This window comes from Xenopus laevis, chromosome 7S (genome assembly GCF_017654675.1).
Source record: "Xenopus laevis strain J_2021 chromosome 7S, Xenopus_laevis_v10.1, whole genome shotgun sequence".
In the NCBI taxonomy this organism is placed as follows: Eukaryota; Metazoa; Chordata; class Amphibia; order Anura; family Pipidae; genus Xenopus; species Xenopus laevis.
The window spans coordinates 47,695,223-47,719,697 of record NC_054384.1 but is presented as its reverse complement, the minus strand read 5'-3'; the positions used below and the strand labels follow the sequence as shown (position 1 = coordinate 47,719,697).

General features: G+C 38.6%; 1 protein-coding gene across 2 annotated transcripts in view; it reads left to right on the top strand.

Moving 5' to 3' along the window:
* LOC108697542 (calsyntenin-1) overlaps positions 1–24,475 on the top strand; it is a 388,939-nt gene that overhangs the window by 346,228 nt on the left and 18,236 nt on the right. For both annotated transcript variants that reach the window (XM_018227676.2, XM_018227675.2), the window contains exons 12-14: positions 1,860–2,083; positions 6,519–6,689; positions 17,072–17,217. In XM_018227676.2, the coding sequence (XP_018083165.1) occupies positions 1,860–2,083; positions 6,519–6,689; positions 17,072–17,217 (541 nt within the window). The remainder of the gene's footprint in view (positions 1–1,859; positions 2,084–6,518; positions 6,690–17,071; positions 17,218–24,475) is intronic.

Genomic DNA, 24,475 nt, shown 5'->3' with positions numbered 1-24,475 from the left:
CAGACACTATTTAGAAATCTGATAATGCAGGCCAGTACTCCTATTAGCAGTAACTTCACCAGCCCTGGGTACTTACAAGTGAGCAATCCTTTTCTTTCTTTCTTTGCGCAGGTGCACATGTGTAGTAGTAGAGTTAAAAGCCAGACTTAAACAAATGTGCAGCCATTAGAAAATAAAAGGGAGGAAGTACCCTGGGCCAGTGCAGGTCTCTGCTAACAGAAGCACTGACCTAGGGTATCTTACCATGATTTTACATATCTTTACAATCCTTGGTGGGTACCCTAATATAAATAAGATAGCTAAATTGTGAATTACATACTAAAATTGTGGTGTTACTGTCCCAAGTAACCATTATTAGTAATGCACTGGAAGTGCATCTTATGTAATATTTTAAAATATTGTTTAAATACTATACAGGTATGGGATCTGTTATCTGGAAACCCTTATCTAGAAAGATCTGAATTACATGAAGGCTGACTCTCATTTTAATCAAAAAATTCAAATCTTTAAAAATAATTTCCTTTTTCTCAGTAATCATAAAACAGTACGTTGTACTTGTTCCTAACTAAGATTTAATTGAGACTGTCTCCCATAGACTCCCATTTTGAACAAATTATTAAATTTTTAAAAAAATATTTCCCTTTTCTCTGTAATAATAAAAGTGTACTTGATCCTAACCAAGATATAATTTATCTTTATGGGAAGCAACACACTATTAGGTTTAATTCATGTTTAATTTTTTTAAGGTATGGAGATTCAATTACAGAATGATCCCTTATCTGAAATCCTCCAGGTCCCGAGCATTCTGGATAACGGTCCAATACTTGTACTTCAATAGCTGCAGCATAAAAAGAAACATAAAAACATAAAAGGACAAGTGAATTGATATATGTATCATAAATCATGAACCACACCACCCACATTTCTATTACAGTCCAGCTCCCCTGTATCTGGAAATAAAATGCAGCGTAGAGCATTCCTTTTCCTAGCTCTCTGGCAATAATTACAGAGAGCTAGTCAGGATCTGATCAGCTTTAACTTGGCTTGGCTAACTTTAAATGGCAACCAAACTACACTGTGTTCCAGGGGACATTCACATCCTGCTCTCATCATATACAGTACCATAAAATGCAGGCAACGCTGTACAAAATAGCAAAACATTTTGCTTCCTTTTATGAGCACAAATTGTTGTGCCTTGGAGCCCAAGGTTATATTTATGGTACTATGCATATGCACAGCAATTTCTATACATATCTACAGTAGTAACAAAAACAAATACAAATGGCCTTTACTATACATAAAATATATTACAAATATGTGGCTATGTTATAGCACCCCTGTTGTAATCATGCTTCCAGTATCCTTGCTTCATGCTGGTTGAGAGAACTCTCTAACTATATAACCTTAACGTATTCTAATAACTTAGAGACTGACTATATGGTTTATGTTTCAAGTTATGAATCATTATATCAGGTATTACATATTAGATTAATGTAAGGAGATGGGCCTGGACTGTAAAGACACTCACTTGCATTTGTACTCTTTATATGTAGTGTGTAATTGAAATAACCATGAATGAGACTGACACACCTCTCCCTGTACAGGTATGGGACCTGTTATCCAGAATGCTCGGGACCTGTGGTTTTCCGGACAGCCTTTCTGTATTGCATGCCTTTTCTGGATAACGGGTTTCCAGATAATGGATCCCATACTTGTATATAATAAAGATATTACACAAGCAAGTCCCCCTATAGTAACATGCTAAATAATATGATTACAATTTTATGACTTCTGATTAGGAAGCTGAAAAATGATATTATAGAAATATGCCTTTGTGAACCTTGTTTATTTTTATGTAGATGCTTCAGTGAGGAGGCATGCATTACCGTACCAGATGTAGAAGGTTATGTCATAGTTTTGCAGCCAGAGGAGCCCAGGATCAGTTTAAAAGGCATTGACCACTTTGCTCGTTCTGCCTCAGAATTTGAGAGTAATGAAGGGGTGCCACTGTTCCCCGAGTTGCATATAATCAGCACAATTACAAGAGAGATAGAGAGTGATGCTGATGGAGAAGATCCTACAGGTGAGTTTGCTAACCATATATACTACCTATTATAGACACATTGCTTTTGAAAAGTTTTCAGATAATGGATTTATTTTCTAATTTTACCAGATAACACATTTTGTAACTGTTTTGTTCTGATATTTTTACTTCAGCACACATTTATTATGTGGTTTAAAAAACTGTTGGATAATTTGCGACACAATGACAATGCTGAAGCATTATAAAATAATGGCTGTAAATTTGGTGTTCGCATGAGGGAAAATAAAACACACCTTGATAAAAGTCTCCATTTAATTAAACAGCTTTTTACACAATTTTTTTTCTGTGAATTTAATTTTACACAGTATAATGAATAGGCCCCCTATAACTCGAAATTTTTTTGATGATTATTTTAATGTGCGATTTTCTTTTTATAATAGACCATATTTTTAATTTGCATACTAATATTTTATAGAGCTGTATTTTGCAGTAACAACAGCTTAACTCTTGTCCTTTTTTCTGTATGTACCAACATGGCACAGTGTGAGGAAATGCTTTTTGTATAATACTTCTAGGCAGATATTTGTCCTATTTATTCAGATAACGCTTGTGCATATTTTTAATTCGCACACTAATATTTTATAGAGCTGTATTTTGCAGTAACAGCAGATATTTGTCCTATTTATTCAGATAACGCTTGTGCATCACAGTTTCCAAAAAGTGACACAATATAGATTTGAGTTGTGGGGCTGCTTTCATATGTAGTGACTGAACATGTTCTTAAAACAGAAGGAAGAACAGATTTTGCTAATTCAGGAAAATACTGCTACAGAACTTTTTTGAATCTGATAAAAAAAAAATCTGAAGAATTTGGTCTCCCATTCTTCATAGTAAAACAACCCATCCTGGAATCACAACTTTTAAGAGTTGGTCATCCTGTAAATACGTTTTTTAAAGTATTGTCACATAATTGGCATGTGGTAACAGATCTAGCAAAACTAAATTTACCCTTTGGACTTACATTCTCTTTTTCTACCAGAAATCCCAATAGGTTACATGGACTAGAGAGGTACTGTGTTCAATTGGGGCTCAAGAGGGACTAGGAGTAAAAAAATTAAATAGCAGTGTAGGGAACTGCACATGGCCATTACAGTGCATTCTGGTGCATACACAAGATTTTGGGTTGATACACAATTTGTCTTTAAACTGTCCACAAAAGACAGTGAGTGTGTAATTCCAAGACTCAAGGAAATTAAATGTAAATAATGAATATAGTATTTGAATTATTTCTTAGGGTAGAAACTGTCGAACTGACGATTCTATAAAGTCGAGTTTTCTGGACAAAAATTTAAAATTTGCAGTACAACTAAAATTGTCGCACATTTTTGTCACAGCTTTTTCTCGCACTAACTTTTTGATCAGATTTATGAGTAAATTTGTGGATTTGGGTTTGGGAGCTTGGACAAAATAGTTTTTTATTAAAGTGAGAAAAAGCCGAATTTGAGTAAATAACCCCATAAATGTTAATTACATTAAAACACTTTCATTTTGGTGTTACTATTCCTTTAATATGCTAATGTATTTTTAATGTTGATTGAAAAAAGTTTAGTACACAACATACAAGGCATTTTATCAGTGCCAAAGCTCAAAAATATAAACCATATCCTTTGGTGATTCTAAACCAAAATCAGTTAAACTACATAAACCAAAAATAATTGAAAAACGTAAACAACTCATATATGAATTGAACCTGAAATATAGCTGTAGAATAGCTGTTAAATGCAATCCAAAATTAACTAAAGTATTGTTCTTAGAAACAGAACCGGTTCTGCCATATTTTTCTTAAATTTTATTTGATTAATTACAGTGCTTGTATTTAAAGTTATTAGGGGTTGGAACATTTTTGGGAACTCCAACTCCAGATACCCAATATTGCTTCCGAGACTGACTCCACAGCTTTGGTGTTTTTGAACTTGAATAAATCACTTTATTTTGCAAATTAATTTAGGTATGCTGTGTGTTTATTCCTGCAATTAAATGTTTGATCTTCAGGCAGTTGGGGGTCTCTAAAGCAAGCCCTTACACTGAAACAGTGTGAGGATTATATTGTGCTATATAAAGTTAAATTTTTTGACTTATAGCGCATGTCATTCTGTAAATACTGAAGCAGCTAACTAGGATAGTTAATGTGTTTGCTCTTATTTGAGTATCAATTGTGTTCAGCTGCTTGTATCAGTGAAGAAAAATAACAATGTAAACACACGATAACAACCCCTGGTTAACTAAATTTAAAAATAACTTAGAAGCTCTTGCTAAATTAGAATTTTCTTGGCTAGGCAGATCAGCTGCCTTTAAAATGATAATACTCCCCCAACTTCTATATCTATTTAGGAACCTCCCAATAAGAATCCCTCAAAAGTTTTTTATTACCCTCCAAAAAATGCTAAATAAATTTGTTCTGATGAACAAAAAATCTAGATTTTCTAATAAAATCTTGACTTCGCATACCTCTAATCTAGGTCTAGGTGTCCCCAATATTGAGCTGTATTATAAAGCAACTATTTTGGACCAATCCAGGTCAGTTTGGACTAATGATACTTCCAAACAATGGCTTTCTATTGAGGAAGAACAACTACCACATAATTCATATAAACTTTTTCTTGAGTCCAGACTGACTTGGAAGGTTAATCCAAATATCAGAAACCCAATAACAGCTAATACACTCAGAATATGGAAGGAGATGATAAAATTGTGCAGAAGAGATACCTTAGCTATGCCATCCTCCACATCTTTGACAGTTTTATATACTGTCATTAAAAATATTAACTTAGAAAACTGGGTTGCTTGTGGGATAACATCAGTAGAAGATCTATTGACAGATTCTGATATTAAACCGTTTGAAGAACTTATGTCATCATATAATATCCCAACATCTGATAGACCCCTATATTCGAAAATACATAAATTCTTAACTAGATATCCAACTAACCCAATTACCTTAACTCCCAAAATCAATAAACTTCTTAAGCCAGAGGGATTACATTTAAAAGGTACACCCATTTTCTACAGAATACTTATAGATTTGAAAGAAAAAGCCCCAAAATGGCAGCTGAATAAATGGCAAGACTTCCTTCAATCTGAAATTAGTATAGAAGAATGGGAAATGGCTGTCAGGTCTTTGAAGAGGTCGTCACACTGTGTTAATCATCATGAAAATCTTCTTAAAAGTATTTGGCAATGGTACATGACCCCTGATAAAATCTCAAAATTTGACTCTAAAACATCACCTTTATGTTGGAGAGGTTGCAACCAGACGGGTTCCATGACACATATTTTTTGGAGTTGTCCTAAATTTACTAAACTCTGGGTTGATATTGAGCAATTTCTTAAACAATTACCTATGTCACTCCATTCAATCCCCCCTGGTATGGCTTTGTTTCACTTGGGTACTATGGATTTGCCCCCCCAGGAAAGACTGATTATAAATCATATCTTTGTGGTAATTAGGAATCTCATAGCTGTTTATTGGAAATCACTAACTATTCCAACACTTAAAGAAATTTTAAAAAGGGTAGAGTTTAACTTGTTAGCTGAAAAATCCTGGTCAATTAAATGTGGTAATCTGCGGTCTTTCTTGGGAAGGGCAAGTCTATGGCCCACTGTGTATAAGGAATCCAAACTGCTGGAATTCTGATGTATTAACACTCTCTCACTGAATGTACATATCCATAGGCCTCATCATGATCAGTCTTCATCATCACTTGAGGTTGCATGTAAATGTACATTTCTCATGCTCTGGAAAAATCTAATTGGGACCAAGTAGTATAGATTAGTTAAACAGTTGTATAGTTGTTATATAGACAAATATTTTATAGAGAACTGAATATACAACCTTATGCATATCCACAAAGGAAAATAATTTATCAGCTATATATATGATATACTAGACTGTTTTAATAAGCTGCAGTACAGTTTCATCACTGAACTATGGCAACAATAACAGAAACTGCAACATACAGCTTAATATTTGCATTCTCATCTGATTTTGTGTTAACTGATAACTGATAGAAAAGCTAAAAACACTTCTGCCAAATCTGGAAATAATAGACGTAAATTTATATCATAGAATAGATGACCATAACCTTAGTTTACTTTACAAAAGTTATTAATATTAATAGCATTTAATAATATTTGATGCATACAATATATAGATGCACTACTGATATACATCTATGTAAACAAATTCTTTACTAGATCCTTCAGAATTACTTAGAGAATTGATGCTATTATACTAAAACTTCTTAACTTTCTTTGTATTAAAAATGTAACTATCTTACTAATATGGATATGTCAAAATATAAAGTTTGACCTTTAATGTCTGTTGAAAAATTTCTCAATAAAAAACGATTGAAACCGTAAACACACGATAATTTTAAATCTACATTTTGGGATTAATCATTTTGACTGTTATTAGTTCAAGAATCACTAGTCTCTGAAGAAATTGTGCATGACTTGGACACTTGCGAGATTGTTGTGATGGGAGAGGAGCTGAACCCAGGAGAGGAGAGTCTTCATCTGGATATGACCCACCTACAGCAGACAAGAATTGAGATGAGCAGCTCAAATTATGGAATTAGCCTCACAGGTGGATATTATGCAAACCTTTAATGTGATTTTAAATTATTTTACAAATTCATGGTTTTGTAATGCTTTTTCTCTTCCTTAGAAACTAATTTTTACATTATTACATTTGAAACTGATGTACTTTTCACAGTTTAGGCAATACTGCAAGAGGGCAGTAGCATTTTGTGTAAAATAAAAAAAGACAACACAAAAAAGGTCAATACCGAGTCAACACAGCTTGGCTTCTCAACATGTAAAACTTTGTCAGTTGGTTGTTCCTACCATATACCACAGAAATTGTTGCTTTAGTAGACACTCACATGCAAGAGGGATGTTGGATGTCCATATTTACGCTGTATCTAGCTTGGAAATGGAGTATTAAACAGACAGTAGCTGCCTGCAAACATTGCCAATAGGTGCAGCTCTATTGGGTATCAGAACCTGCCTGTTATTCAAGCACACATTTATGGGCTTATTTATCAAAATTCTAATTTGTGAGGTTTTTAGCTACAAGACACTAAATCCAAAAGGAAGAATGTGAGGATCTCCAATAATCAAGAGCTAAATATTTTTTTAAAAAAGTAAATTTATTAGGACATAAAACCTAGGACATAAAAGGTTTTATGTCCTAATAAATTTTCTACTTTTTTAAAAAAATATTTAGCTCTTGATTATTGGAGATCCTCACATTCTTCCTTTTGGATTTAGTGTCTTGGATTTTGCACCTTGGGACTGAGGTGAACTGTGAGTGGATCTCCTTGCTATTTACTTAACAACGACATTTTTTTGATTTATTAGAGTGGTACCATTTACATTATATATTTTTTCTTGTGGCAGCACACACACTAATTTTTCTCAGGTTTTTAGCTACTTCAAATAAACTTATCTAGTATATGTAAATCTAAAAACAACTGGACTTGCTGAGTACTCATCCGAGCATCTTCTTTAGTTCAATTGACTGGTGTGGGAAGTTCTCGGCATATAAACTCTTCTACTAATCCAATCACAATGGCACATTGTAACTCTTCAAAGAGGTGACATCTGAAGAAATTCACAGAGGTGTTGATTCTGTGTAGTTTCTGTGATAGGATTATCCAATGTGTCATGCAACTCCTAGAACAGGTGTTATTTGTGAGAGTTGCATGAATGGATGTGTGAAGTGTTCTGAAACCGCCGGGGTACAGATGTTAGAACAGCATTGTATGTATCAGACAGGTGGTGTCAAAGGCCCCCGCCTCTGTTCAGGGATGGTTTCTCCACTTTGACATGAATCGTCTTTTACGCCTCGTTCAAACCAGCGGTCTTCTTTATCCAAGATTTGGACCTTGCTATCTTCAAAGGATTGTCCCTTGTCTTTTAGGTGTAGAAAGACAGCTGAGTTTTGCCCTGTAGAGTTGGCCTCCTATGCTGAGCCATTCGCTTGGAGAGCAGTTGTTTTGTCTCCCCAATGTATAGGTGATCTACTGTTTTTTGTGGTATTACTTAGATGGTCTAAGTAATACCACAGAAAACAGTATATCATCTAGCTCCAGCAATTTGCGGTAGTGATCAAAGGTGTTGGATAATGGGAAGACAAAAGCTGGCTTCATCCACTACCACCAAGGAAGCAAAAGGCACTTCGGGTAGAAACACAAACATATTTCATGTTATTTTGCACCTCTTCACCCCGTTGATCTGAAGTAACAGCACAGTCTACCTTTTATTATAATTTGCACCTGCCATTGAAAATGTATCAGAATATCCTTAGGAACAGGCAGGAGTCAGGTAGAGTAGGGAAGCGGGGTACCCAAACTTTAACTGAAAATCACATTAAAATGTAAAAATAAGTTGGCGAGCAACATACAAAAAGTTCCTGGGGGTGCCAAATGGACTATGATTGGCTATTGGTAGCTCCTATGTGGACTTGCAGCCTACAGGCATCTCTGTATGGCAGTTTTTATGCAACTAAAGTTTGCCTCCAAGCCAGGAATTCAAAAATAAGCACCTGCTTTGAGCCTACTGGGTGCAACATCCAAGGGGTCAGAGAGCCACATGTTGCTCATGAGCCACTGGTTGGGGATCACTGGATTAGGAGGTCATGGCCTGGGATGTGGTTAGCACATACCCAAAATATAAGGCTTCCTAGTTTGACCTCTCTGCAACAATTGAGGTTGGGGCAGAGCTGGCATTACCTACTACCACCATTATTGTATAATGCCTGCCATTGTGATGACTGCTTTTTGATATTGTGCATATATTAAATACTAAATGCAATAATAACACTGGGCAACCTACTGGAGTGTAATTATACACCAACTGTCAGTCCATATTGAGGGACCAGTAACATCAAAACATTTTTTTTAAAAAATTAGTTAGTATACATTGAAAAATAAACACCAAGACAAATGAAACTTTAAAATCACAAAGCCTTTGCCTTTATTAAGAAATAACTTACCGAAACTCCACTTCCGCTCCTCTTCAGAAAAGACAACAGGGCGGCGATCCATCCTGTGGTGCTCTTTTTCTCCTCCCTGGCTATCTCCCATATTCTATTGACAGTGTGTGAAGCTGCGGATCAGGGAGCTCCGGCGGACGCTCCTCTTGAAGAAACTTTTGCAGCCCTCGCAGGTGAACTGACCGTAGTGTTTCCCGCTGGACTTGTCCCCGCACACCACATGCTCGATGTTCTGATGCTGCCCCTTGTCTCTGCCCACATCCAGGTGGATGGAGGTCCCGGCTGACTGGGGGTCTGTGGCGTGTGGTATGACACAGGTATGACACAGCTGTGTTTGGGCTGCGATTTACAGCCCCCTGCGCCACCCACTCTCTTTCTGCTGTGCAATACTCTGGATCCTGCATATTGGGCATCAAACTGTTCAGGAGACATGGCGTTAATATTAAGAATGTTTTATTTGTAATATATTTAGGAGATTTTAAGAAATGTCATAAAAACTGTGCCTAGCATAGCTTTGCGATTTGGTAATTTGGAACATGTGTAAAGTCTTCTGGGAACTGAAGGTATTGCCATGATTCATGCTACACACATAGCACAGCCTTCATATAAAAAATTGATTTTAACTCTCGCATAAGGGATTATGGGTGGAAACATGCAAATCACTTCTTTATGTCCCTTTGGCCAACTATACATTTATAGTTACATAATAGTTCAGAGCCATATATCCAAACTTGCAGACAGCCTGTTTCACAAGATATTGGAACATGACTTCTGAGTAGGTAGGACTTGGAGAGTCCTATTTTGCACTGATCAAACAGACTTTTTGCAAGTTTGGATACATGCCCCTGAACTATTAGGCTGTACCTGTGCTATAAAACCAGCAGTTTTGTATGCATAGTTGGCCACGGGGACATAAAGGAGTGGTTTGCATGTCTCTGCCGATAATGCCTTATGTGAGATTTAAAACTCTTATTTTTGGTATGAAGACAAGTATGAAGGCAAGTAAATACCTTCTTTTTTCAGAAGTCGTTATACTGCATGTCTGGCATTGTGAAGGGAGTTTTTATGCCTTTTAACCCATCTCAGCCTAACCAGGTTAATTTCTCTGTGTAGTTTGGAAAATAAAGATATCTTTAACCATCTCAGATCTGGGGAAATGTGTACTTTTCAAAAATATAGGGTTTTCAGGGTACATACTCTTGGGGTTGTTATGAAACATTAAGGGCATGCAATATGCTTATTTTTTAATAGTAACTTTTTATTAATGTTTTCCATTAGTTAAAGGGATACTGTCATAGGAAAAAAATTTTTTTTCAAAACACATCAGTTAATAGTGCTGCTCCAGCAGAATTCTGCACTGAAATCCATTTCTCAAAAGAGCAAACAGATTTTTTTTATATTCAATTTCGAAATCTGACATGGGGCTAGACATTTTGTCAATTTCCCAGCTGCCCCTGGTCATGTGACTATATTGGCTATATTGCTGGAGAGTCAAACCAGGAGGTCCATATTTTCTCGGATTTTTGTGGCTATGTAGGCTAGTCTGTAGAGTTACAGCTGAGAGTTTATTTGTTTAATACACTTTGGGAGAGTAGGAGGTGACAGCCCCATCCATTGCAGGGCCCCTGTTTTCCTGGTGTAGAATAGGAGCACTCTCCAATAATCTGGAGTGAGTTCTGGGTACCAGAGTGTCTATTAGGCCCATTAGGAAGGTGGTTGGGTTCAGTACTTGTGGTAGTGAGAATTCGTCTGCTTGAAATTGCTTTTTCCAGAATTCCTGAACGTCCGGACAGTGCCACATTAGATGTATGAAGTCCGCTTCTGGTGAGTTGCAGCGAGGGCATCTAGAGTGTTCTAGGCGGCCCATCAATTGTTTTTTTTTTTTAATTGTTTAGTTTTTTTGGTGTCAAGTAAGTTTGGTGTATAATTTTGAATTGAATGAACCTGTCTCTTGTGCTTAGTAGAGGGAGATAAAGGTTGCCCTCTATATCCTCCTAGTCATCAGGTTCCAGGTGTATACCACTACCTTCCCACTTAAGTTTGACCCTGGGTCTGGGGTCATATTTTTGAGATGCCATGTATGTGTATGTTTTAGACACTGACTTTAGTTTATCTGGTGGATGTATTATAGATTCAACTGTTGTGTGTTGTATTTAGGTGGATCTCTTTGAAATTGTGAGTTATATAAATGTTGCATTTGTATGTAGCTATACACTGACAGGTCTGACAACTCTGGGGATTGCTGGAATTGATCTTAGGTTTTGAAAACACCCGCATGCATCAGGTGTTGGAGTTGTTTGACTCCCGCTCTTGCCCAGAGGCCCCCTCTCCGAACTTGGCAAAGTTACTCAGTGAGGCTTTGTGCCACAGGGGCATGTCCGGTGAGAGGGAGTTATCTTTGTTGGTCGATTTATAAAGGATATCCCATGTCTTTTTTGTATCGTCTAATAGGGGAATTAAGGGGGGATACGGATTTCCTAGGTCTGTAAAGGGCATGGTGTAATGATTCTATGGAGCCAAAGTACAGGGCTTCTAGCAGAGAGGCTCAGTTTTCAGTGTCAATGTTTTCCAGTTGGAGCATGGATCGTTTGTGTTACAAGATAGTACGCGTTGTAGTTGGGCATTGCTAGGCCTAGTTGTGTTATTGGGGTTTGAAAAAAAGACAAAGTCCATCCCCTCCAAATGAAAACCCAGCATCCATACACACACCCCTCCATACTTTCACATAAATTATATATGCCCATATCTATACTAACTATAGAGTTTAGTATCACTATAGCCTTTGATATTATGTCTGTCCAAGAAATCATCCAAGCCCTCTTAAAGGCATTAACAGAATCAGCCATCACAACATCACTCAGCAGTGCATTCCACAACCTCACTGTCCTCACTGTGAAGAACCACCTACGTTGCTTCAAATGAAAGTTCTTTTCTTCTAGTCTGAAGGGGTGGCCTCTGGTACAGTGATCCTCTTTATGGTTAAAAAGGTCCCCTGCTATTTGCCTATAATGTCCTCTAATGTACTTGTAAAGTGTAATCATGTCCCCTCACAAGCGCCTTTTTTTCCAGAGAAAACAACCCCAACCTTGACAGTCTACCCTCATAGTTTAAGTCTTCGATCCCTCTAACCAGTTTAGTTGCACGTCTCTGCACTCTCTCTAGCTCATCTATATACCTTAAGGACTGGAGTCTAAAACTGCACTGCATACTCCAGATGAGGCCTTACCAGGGACCTATAAAGAGGCATAACTATGTTTTCATCCCTTGAGTTAATGCCCTTTTTATGCAAGACAGAACTTTATTTGCTTTAGTAGCTACAGAATGACACTGCCCAGAATTAGACAACTTGTTATCTACAAAAACCCCAAGATCCTTTTCATTTAAGGAATCTCCCAACACACTAACATTTAGTGTTTAACTTGCAATTACATTATTTTTGCCAAAGTATATAACCTTGCATTTATCAACATTGAACCCCATTTTCCAGTTTGCTGCCCAGTTTCCCAACTTAGACAAATCACTCTGCAAAGTGGCAGCATCCTGCATGGAACCTATAGTTCTGCACAATTTAGTATCATCTGCAAAAATAGAAATAGTACTTTCAATGCCCACCTCCAGGTCATTAATAAACAAGTTGAAAAGCAAGGGACCTAGTACAGAGCACTGTGGTACTCCACTAACAATACTGGTCCAATTAGAATAACCACCACTCTTTGTAGTCTATCTTTTAGCCAATTCTCTATCCAGGTACATATACTATGTTCCAGGCCAACATTCCTTAATTTAACCAGAAACCTTCTGTGTGGCACTGTATCAAATGCTTTAGCAAAGTCTAAGTAAATCACATCCATTGTCATCCAAGAATCAAGGTCCCTACTTGCCTACTCATAAAAAGAAATTAAATTAGTCTGGCAAAATCTTAGCTATGAGGAAAGACTGGCCAAATTGGGGATGTTCACGCTGGAGAAGAGGCGCTTAAGGGGTGATATGATGACTATGTATAAATATATAAGGGGATCATATAATAATCTCTCTAATGCTTTATTTACCAGTAGGTCTTTCCAGCTGACACAAGGTCACCCATTCCGATTAGAAGAAAAGAGGTTCCGCCTAAATATTCGGAAGGGGTTTTTTACAGTGAGAGCTGTGAAGATGTGGAATTCTCTCCCTGAATCAGTTGTACAGGCTGATACATTAGATAGCTTTAAGAAGGGGTTGGATAGCTTTTTAGCAAGTGAGGGAATACAGGGTTATGGGAGATAGCTCATAGTACAAGTTGATCCAGGGACTAGTCCGATTGCCATTTTGGAGTCAGGAAGGAATTTTTCCCCCTCTGAGGCAAATTGGAGAGGCTTCAGATGGGGTTTTTGCCTTCCTCTGGACTAACTGGCAGATAGGTAATTAAAAAAAAAAAAAGGTTGAACTTGATGGACATGTGTCTTTTTTCAACCTTACTTACTATGTTACTATGTTTGAGAACAGGCAGTTATTTAATCATTTTGGAGGATGTTTTCAGATAATACAGTAATTACAGTAATGCAGTAATTACAGAACCTGCAGGTATGCAATGCAGATATTTATGCTTTTCCTCATATTGTATACAGTGATTGTACTTTAAAAACAGCAAGAAAACATTTCTTATATCTTTGTTTATTTATTTTTTCCAAAATATTTTGATTAATTTTCAGTTATAGCAATACCAGGAAAAATCCCGGTGGGCCCAGGTGTCAGTGGGCCCTCATGCTGCTAAACACTTGGCCTATTTCATAGCCATTCCCTATTTCTATGAGAACAAAGAGGTTAAATAGATAGAATAATAGAGTATAGCATGTAAAGAAAAGAGACTAGGAGAATAGAGGTTGAGTGAAAAGAGGAAGAAAATTGTACTGAGGGTGAGGCCCTGGTCTAAAGTTTTTTGGTGGGCCATTGTCTAAGGTTTTTTGGTGGGCCCTTGGTGTCCCAGTCCTACAATGCACATGCCCCCAATAGTGTAACATTAACACTGCAATGCTAAACCCTTGTTATTAACACAGTAAATATTGTGCAGGTATGGAATCCGTTACCCAAAAACACATTATCCAGAAAGCTTCGAATTACAGAAAGACCATCGCCCATAGATTCCATTTTATCCAAATAATCCAGATTTCTTTAAAAAAAATTCCTTTTTCTCTGTAATAATAAAACAGTAGCGTGTAATTAATACAAACTAAGATATAATTAATCCTGAAAAATGTAAAATGGGGGTTCTACTGAAGTTTTTTTGGCTGCCGGAGTTTGTGACCGCCATTTCAAAGCTGGAGAGAGTCAGAAGAACAAAGCAAATAATTTTAAAAAGTATACAAAATAAATGAAGACCAATTGGAAAGTTGCTGAGAACATAAAGATGAACTACTCCTTTAATGCTTTTATGAAGGGCTTGGATGACTTCTTCTACAGGCATAAATTCCCGTGGTTAAGCTCACTATTTAGTAGGGCATGGCGCCAAATTTAAACTATAAATAGTCTGAAAGTGCTTCCAGAGGGTGCCCGTGATAGAATCTTTATTCTAGTGGTTCCTGAAGCCTTGTGCTATTTGTTCTTGTAAACTTTATATGTGAATTCTGGTTTTGATCCCTGCCTTTCCCTGACAATTCTGATATCCGTACTCTGACCTTTGCCTGCATCTTGACTACTCTTTCTGCTTGATCCCATCTGTTTGATTACCCGGCTTTGACCCTTGCCTGCCTGACGATTCTTGATATCTGCCTGCCTCGACCCAGCCTGTCTGACGATTCTCTTGCCTGCGCCATTTGTACCGTGACCTTCGGCCCAAAAGACTCTGCTAACAGCCGTGCCCCTTGCCAGCCAGAACATTTTGCCTTGCACCTCTCGTTAAGTCCAGGTGGCACCCAAGTAAGCTGAGGGCTCCTCCTGAAGCCCAACGGTGGTCACACTACTGGTGAAGCCAAGCCGAGACCAGGGTGCTTGGCACTTGTTCTGGTATTGGGTACCGGTCGTGACAAAAGAGTTGTACATCACACTGCTATGCTGTCTGGAACATATTTCTTTGTCTCCCCAGTTTGACAGTGAAGTTGTCAGTGAAGCAAAATATTTAATTCATGGATGGATAAGATTTGAAACATGACTTGTTTCCTTCCTGTTCTTGCAGATTTTTTAAATTTCCACACCATTGGCATCTGCAGACTAGTGGACTGGACATATTAAAAGCTTAGAGAATGGTGGAAATGGCAAAAGGTCAACTTCAGAAACTGAGGCCATCATTTCCAAAACTTCTAGCTTTAGTAAATGCTTTTATTGAAAAAGTAGACAGTTCTTTTGATGAAATGTCTGTCCATGCAGAAGTAGAGAAGAATCTTCCAGAAAAAAGAGTAAGAAAAAAAAACGGATGCCTGGAGAGCTAGCTAGAGATGAACCTCCTGTGGATCCAGTTAAAGCATTTTAGGTTCAAATATGCTACACAGTCATAGATCAAGCTGTATGCAGTATTGAACAAAAGTTCTCTAAGAATGAGAAACTCATGCAGGATCTTGTGTTTTGGACCCTAGGCAGTTTAGCCAAATCAGAGAAGAGCAAATAACACCTAACACCTAAAAACATAGTAACATAGTAAGTAAAATTGAAAAAAGACACACATCCATCAAGTTCAGTTTTTTTTTTTTTAATCTGCCTAACTGCTAGATGATCCAGAGGAAGGCAAAAAAAAAAAAACCCATCTGAAGCCTCTCCAATTTGCCTCAGAGGGGGAAAAATTCCTTCCTGACATGGCAATTGGACAAGTCCCTGGATCAACTTGTACTATGAGCTATCTCCCATAACCCTGTATTCCCTCACTTGCTAAAAAGCAATCCAATCCCTTCTTAAAGCTATCTAATGGATCAGCCTGTACAACTGATTTAGGGAGAGAATTCCACATCTTCACAGCTCTCACTGTAAAAAACCCCTTCCGAATATTTAGGCAGAACCTCTTTTCTTCTAATCGGAATGGGTGACATTGTGTCAGCTGGAAAGACCTACTGGTAAATAAAGCATTAGAGAGCAATTGCTGATTTAGCTGGTCTGGACCCTGTTCAGTTGAAACCCGAGCTTCTGAAGTTCAAAGATGACTATTCAGTCATACTCAGCCTTACTTAAATAACCTGCATCAATATAGAGGAAACTGACGAGGAGAAGGAAATAGTCAGTTATATTAAAAAGTGTCTGTGAAAACTGCCTCACTTGCTGCTACAAACTCCTGTATGATCACAACTTACACTCGGCTGCCTACACAAACCTGTCTGCTGTCTATAAGACACTACTCACTTTAGCATGCACTCAGGTGTTTTGTGAATGAGTTTTCTCAAAGCTAAAAATAGTAAAAATCGTTGAGATCCATGATTGGCCAAGAACTATTAGAGGCATTTCTTCTTCTGAATATTGAACGAGAAATTGTTGCTAGTTTATTGTATGTTGACATAATTAATAACTTTGCTAAGTCATCTACACTCTTGCACAAACCTCTTATTTAAGAGGGATTGTTCTGTGCACTTTTCAATCTGGGAAATCAATGCAAAATAATGTTTTTGTACTTTGTTGTTTAAAGTTTGGTTTGCTATAATTTATTGATGAACAAAAGTGTTAAAAAAAGGTTTACTTGTTCATATTGTATGTGCACTTACTTAAAGGGATTCTGTTAGCCTCTTTTATTTTTGACTAATAATTTATTTTAATATTGTTACTGCTATTCCAGACTTTTTTTAAAAATAAAAATGTTAATTTGATATTCATTTGAGGATGCTATTTTGTACCGGGGGTGCGGGCCCTTCAGATGAGGTTTCCTGTGGGCCCCAGGCACCCCAGTCCAACACTGTGTGTTAGCCATGGTCCCCATACTTTTTGATATTTTCCCAGATATTTTCATAGGTCAATTCATACAGAGGTAGTACTATCTGTCTCCATTTTTTCACTAAAGGTATTTTGTTTTGTTTTTACAGGTATTGATTCCATGGCAAATTATGAAGAGTTACTGCATCTAATTCGCTATAGAAACTGGAATACTGCCTCTTTATTTGACCGGAAATTTAAATTGATCTGCTCTGAACTGAATGGGCGATACATTAGTAATGAGTTCCATGTGGAGGTGAGAACCTAAGTAAAATGTATAAGCATGTGGTTTGCCTTTTGCAACCAGGACTGGAACTAGATATAGGCAGAAGAGGAACGTGCCCAATATACAAGGATGGAGGGGTGCTAGGCAGGTATCTCTGCTGTGTACCTACCTCTAGTTCTGGCCTGGGTGTGGGGAAACTTTAGAATCATCAACAAATCCAAGCATCTTTCATGTGTGTGTCTTGTCCCTTGCTCCACTCAATGCTATCATCATGTGGGGGTGGGGGGAAGTGCCAATCGCTGGGGCGCTCATGGATCATGGCCCAACATTGCTTACATCCCATTCGTTACATTCCTCCCCCTCTTTTTTTTATTTTAACAATACTGTTTTATTGAAGAAATCATCATGGCATAACAATGAAATTCTTTTTACAGCAAAACTGTATTATATTACATGACCAGTGATCTAGCTTAATAGTAATCATGAAAACAAAGGTCTGCATGTCTTCTAACAGAACTATAAGTTTGTTTTATAACTTAAAGGGGCTGTTTACATTCCAAACACTTTTTTTTCAGTTCAGTCATTTTTGTTCATCAGAAATAAAGACTTTTTTAAAAAAAAATTTTTTAAAAAACAGTTTTTCAAAAATTGAAGGTCTCTGGTGTTTCAGTCTGGCAGCTCAGAAATCCAGGTGCAGAATCTCAATTGTTACAATTTGGTAGTATACAATTAGCATCCATGGAATATTTGCAACTATTGTATCAGTTATAACAGCTGCCTTTAAAGGAAAACTATATCCCCAAAATGAACACTTAAGCAACAGATAGTTCATATCATATTAAGTGGCATATTAAAGAATCTTACCAAACTGGAATATATATTTAAGTAAATATTGCCCTTTTACATCTCTTGCCTTGAGCCACCATTTCGTGATGGTCTCTGTGCTGTCTCAGAGATCACCTGACAAGAAATACTACAACTCTAACTGTAACAGGAAGAAGTGTGGAAGCAAAAGACACAACTCTGTCTGTTAATTGGCTCATGTGACCTAACATGTATGGTTTGTTTGTGAGTACAGTGAATCCTACGATCACAGGGGGCGGCCCTTATTTTTTAAAATGGCAATTTTCTATTTATGATTACCCAATGGCACATACTACTAGAAAAGTATATTATTATGAAAATGGTTTATTTACATGAAGAAGGATTTTACATATGAGATGTTTTATGCAATATCTTTTTATAGAGACATTGTTTGGGGGGTATAGTTTTCCTTTAATGAAACTCAGGGATTCTGCTTAGCAGGGCCAAATATATGAAATACACAGTAACATAGAAAGTTAGGTAGAAAAAAGACGTCCATTAAGTTCAACCTTTTAAGTATATATAAAACCTGCCTAACTGATAGTTGATCCAGAGGAAGGCAAAAAAACCCAGTTTAAACCTCTCCAATTTGCCTGAGGGGGAAAAATTCCTTCCTGACTCTAAGATGGCAGTAGGACCAGTCCCTGGATCAATGTGTATAATAAACTTCCATAACTCTGTATTCCGTCACTTGCTAAAAAAGCAGTCCACTGATTCAAGGAGAGAATTCCATAACTTTACAGCTCTCAATGTAAAAAACACCTTTATGAACATTTAGCTGGAACCTCCTGTTGGAAACCAAAACCTAAATTCCCAGGTGCATGACTTTACATTTATCAACGTTGAGGGGCATATTTATCAAGGGTCGAATTTCATATTGAAAAAAACGTCGAAATTAGAATTTAAAAAGACCAACCGAAATTAAGTCAAAGTTTTTTTGGGTCGAATAGGTCAGTTTTCAATCGAATAGGTCCATATTCAGTCGAAATCGAATTGTTCAAATCAAAGGAATAGCGCATTCGATCGAATTCGATTCGAAGTTTTTCCTAAAAAAAACTTTGATTTTTCAAAGTCCCCCAATTGACTCCAATTAGGTTCTAGGAGGTCCCCAATAGGCTAAAACAGCAATTCAGTAGGTTTTAGATGGCGAATGGTCGAAGTCAAATTTTGTACAGTACATGATAAATTTCAATATTTGAATTTTCTAATTTTTTAAAAATTCAAATCGAATTTGGACTATTCCCTAGTCGAAGTACACAAAAAATTGCTTGAAATTCTAATTTTTCTCAATCGAAAATTCACCTCGACCTTTGATAAATCTGCCCCTGAATCTTATCAGCCACTTAGCCACCAGATTGCCAGTTTGTCAAGATCCTGCTGCAAGGATGCTGCATCCTGGATGGAATTAATTGGGCTGCATAGTTTTGTGTTATCTGCAAGCACTGATATATTACTCATAATAACCTCCCCTTAGTCATTAATTAAAAAGTTAAATTAAAGTGGACCCAATACAGAGCCCTGAGGGACCCACTTCCAAGTAGAGAATATACCATTAACAACCACCCTCTGTACCCGATCCTGAAATTTATCAACTTAATGTATCAGTTTTAAACAGTTTACAGTTCAGCTAACCCCTCCCAGAGCTGCTATTTACAAATATAGAAGAAGGTGAAAAAATTACACTTCAATATAAGAAAAATGGCCACGTATAGAAAGTAATTGAAAAAGGTCTTGATTTCTGGTGAACTATCTGAAACCAACTGGACTGAATAAAAAGAAGGTGAACAACCCTTAACAGTAACAAAGAAGGATAAACAAAACATAAAATAACTTTTTACACAAATAATTAAGCATAAATATGGAATTTTGAATAAAAATTTTAGTATCAGCTGTGCAGTTTGTGCTGTTTACTCTAAAGTGTCGGTCATGAGAGTAGTCCTGTAGGAATGGCCGGAACTTTGGTTGCTGTGCACACAGGGATAGGGGTAAGTGAATTTAGATTAAGTTGCCAGATCTATCCAGGGTGACCAAACTTTGAAGAACTTATCTGGGCAGCCTTGTCAGTTTCTACAATGGTCTATTAATTCTTCCCATAGGGATGTTTTTGGGGGATTCTGATATTTCTATTTAATGGTAATGCTTTCTTGGTATAAGCTAGCAGTAGGGATATGAATGTTCTCAACAGTCTCTAGTCGGAACTAGTTCAGTCACCTGGATGAGTGGGGGTCACTTGAGGATCTCAGGCAATTGGTTCGTAAAGTATATTGGCTAGGGGTGTGGCCAACTACGCAAGAGGAAAGATGCAACAGGCACTCCTGGGGCCAACAATAATCTCTTTGGCCAGCCGACTGATACAGGGGTTAAAACAGCCCCATTCACATCAACAGAGGTCCTGTAAGGTCCCCGCACTTATTCCCCATTGGAACGAGTGCGCTAAGGGATGTGAGAGCCAGTAATGGAGTGCCGCCGTGACGGAAGTCTGGGACTATAGTAGGCGCCGACCCCGGACCGCCTGGCCAAATGGATGTGCGCACACGGGCAGCTTGAAGGACAGTGAACGTCTTCAAGCTGCCAGTGCGCACTCAACCGTTTGTCCAGACGGGTCCCGGGTTGCTTATGCAGGTTGGTGCCAGAGGGAGCCAAATTAACCCCCTACACACCCGGGGCTTCTTGGTCCCCAGGGGCACCCCAGCCTTCCTCCTATTATAACTGTCACCAGAGTTAGAGGAACTCATTGCCACATCTGCGAGGGCCCCTACAACCTGTCTGACTGCTACTCACTTTTATAAAGCAGGCGCACGCTGCTTGTTGAGAGAAGACAATTTTTTGGCTACCCACTAGTGCCCCCCCTGGGAGTACCACTGAAGTCATGCATCTGCCCATTGCATACAGCACCTCTGGTGGAAACCTCCTGTTTATTTAAATAACACTAACTGCACAACTCACTTTTCTAATAAGCAAGACATCCACGACTCAGCATCTCTGATACTTGCTCTAACATATGAGACACATTGGCAACACCAACTTTGGAGCAGAACCTCATATTTTGCAAGCTGCTGAGAGCAACCCGTACCACACCAACCCGACTATACCAATGTCACGCAGAGCAGGCAGAAATGTGGATGTGACAGCATGAGATTATAACAATTTAGGTGTCCAGTGCATTGCACGCTATTAACTAAAAATACACAGACCCAAAGACCTCCAATATCTGGATATACAGTACTCACTTACAATGGGCAAATATGGCCCCAAGCAGAGAACACTACACCAGTTTGCAAAAAAAAATCTGATAAGGCCCGAGCTCCACATCCAGGGACACAGATTAGGGTTCAGGGGATCCTGAATTGCCTCCCCCAGACCCCCACAGCAAGACCCAGGAGTCCAAATCTTGCCCGCTGCCATAGCAGAATCAAAAACAGCTTTGTCTACATAAATCGAGGAATTAAAGGTAGACGTCTCTTTGCTCAGAGCGGAGCTTCAGACTGTCAGAGAGAGAGTGAACAGCATGGAGGGACGCGTCTCCGGGCTCGAGGACAGGTGCAACCCAATCCCAAATCAAATAAAACAGCTCACTCAAGAGCTACACAACCAAGCTGATCTCTTGGACGACTACGAAAACTGCCAACGAAGGAATATTCTGAGAATGATTGGCATGCCCGAAAAAGCAGAGGGCAACAACCCTGTGGCCTTTATTGAGAGCTGGATCAAGACAAACCTGGGCACTAACACACTATCTGCCTTCTTTGTGGTGGAACAGGCTCACCGGGTCCCGGGTAGACCCGCAATCCCTGGGGCACCCCCAGGCCTTTTCTGCTACGCCTTCTGAACTATAGAGACCTGGACGCCATACTGGCCATAGCAAGAGACAACTGAGACCTCATTCATGAGAGCAGCAGGATAGCCATATACCCTGACTACTTCTCAAGTCCACAAAATAAACGCAACACCTTTGTGGGAGTCAAGCAACGGATGAAGGAGCTACAGCTGAAATATGCGATGATACTACCCCGACCTTTAACCTCACAGTTTCCTGGGTATATCTTTTTGCATTGGGAGTCCCTTTATGCTCGCCTGGAACATACTTTCCAAGACCGTGAGGGCTAAACCACTTTTAATTCAGGCCAGACGCCAATCAATGGGAACCCCATGATCTATTGTAGACTTGTTCCCCTTTTTGCACCCACTATCGCGAGGGTTTTGTGATGCCCTCTTTATAGAATTGACAATTTCCCAATGGGCTATAATGAGGACAAACTAGGTTGCAGCTGAAACATTTCCAGGAGTGAGGGTCGGGTGGCAAATTATACAACCTAAGAACCTTAAAACCGGTACATTTATTTTCCTGATGGTAATGCCAGCGACATACTCCATGCTCAACCACAGTTTTGGGAAGAAGCCCGCCAAATTATGTGGTCGGGCAGGATGGGTTTGGGAAAGTTTAACTGTGTTGAAGTGTTAACTTTATTGTTTCGTCTCTCCTGCTCATTCTACTATACTCCCCTACCCTCCCTAAAAGGCCGTGGGGATCCTTATGGAGCACATACTGGGCCACATGGAATACTGAGAGACCCCAGATGAAAAGGCCCATGTTGGCATGGATATGCATTTCTGTAGGAGGTATGTGCTAACCCGCGGGAACCAATTACCACTTGGCAGTGCTCATGGCCCTCCTTAAGCTTATTTTCTGGAATACCAGGGGTTTAAATTCCAAAATTAAAAGGGGCCTTGTCTTTCAGCACCTTAAAAAACAGTCTCCAGATCTGGTACTACTACAAGAGACACACCTTGTGGGCAGCAGGGTCCTGGCACTGAAAAAAGCATGGGTGGCCTGGGTACTCTATGCCTCCTATTCCACATACTCCTGCGGGTGGTCATTCTCATTGGTAAATCTGCTAATATACTGATACAGCACATATGTACCGACCCACAGGGTAGATATGTTCTCAAAAAAGTTTCACGAGAAGCATAAATCTTAATGTATCATTAGGATAAGCTTACCGCTTTCCCAGTTGTTGCAAAGTACTCCCCTATGCTGAAGGTCTGGGGCATGTGCACCCAGACCTTCAGCATAGGGGAGTACTTTGCAACAAACCGCATTAGGCAGACACTCATGCCTATGATTAAGTGTCCCTGTGTGACACGAAACGCGTCAGGCGTTATTTTTTTAGATGTGATGTAAAATAAAGTATCATATTTTATATATAATTTCTGGCTCTTGGAATCTACTTTCGTTGGATGTTCCGGGTAGATATGTTCTCATGTGCAATCCTAAATTAAGACACTTTCTGACAATACCAGACCCAGTACTCTGGGTAAGATATAATATTAAATACATCGGCCAGCTTTATGACAACCAGGGTTTTAAATCATATGCGGACCTGGCAGCAGAATTTAATCTTCTTAGAAACGTGTGGTAGAGATACTTTCAAATAAGGCCTGCAGCACTTAGCCAGTTCCCAACTTCTTCCAAGATGTCCTTCTCTTTGCTCAAGGAAACCATAAGGTCACCAAGCCAGGGAAAGTTAGTATATCGCATCTATAACATTCTTAATAAACAAAGGGGCAACCCCTATGCAGGATGTCATAATAAGTGGGTGCAGGACATATCACACCTAGACCTGGATGACTGGGACAATATTACACACTCATACTTGCCTTCAGTAATAGGTAGCAACGACATCTTAATACAGTATCGTATGATACATAGAACCTACCTTACCCCAGCGAAGCTGCAGTCCACTGGCCTTAAAGCAGACAACATATGCTTTACACAGTTGGTTAAATTCTGGGACAAGGTGGTGAACTTTGTAACACAAACTCTCAATATACCAAGTGTGCGGACACCGGAGGCATGCCTCCTGGGGTTGGTTGAAAATATTACACCTGACAAGTACCAACGTGTTTTATTAAGGTTGCTCTATTTCTGTGCAAGGAAGTCAATTGTCCTAGTTTGGAAGCTGCCTAGAGCCCCCTCCTTAAAACGTTGGAAATCCCTAGTAAATGAAGCTCTTCCCCTTTACAAATTAACATACCTGAGTAGAGGATGCCCAGACAGGTTTGAAAATATCTTGACACAGCCTCTGTGCAGGACAATGTTTAATGTGCTACAAGCTATATATACTGTGACAACTATGGTACACTGCCCTCGGCCTGCCCCCCCTCCTTCTGTTACCCCTCCTTCTGTTACCCCTTGTTTAAAAAAAAGAAAAATTGTTAAAAATGCTTGATCTAGCTCTGGCTGTCCCAACCTAGGTCGGCAACACTGATGCTATTAATATGTGTGGATATGATAAACCTCTGTATGTTTGCACTGTTTGCTACTGTTCATTATGGATGGATCAAGCTGTAAAATAAAAACTTTAAAAAAAATATATATATAATTGCTGTACATTTTGTTACAGATGATTGAAGTGACCGTATT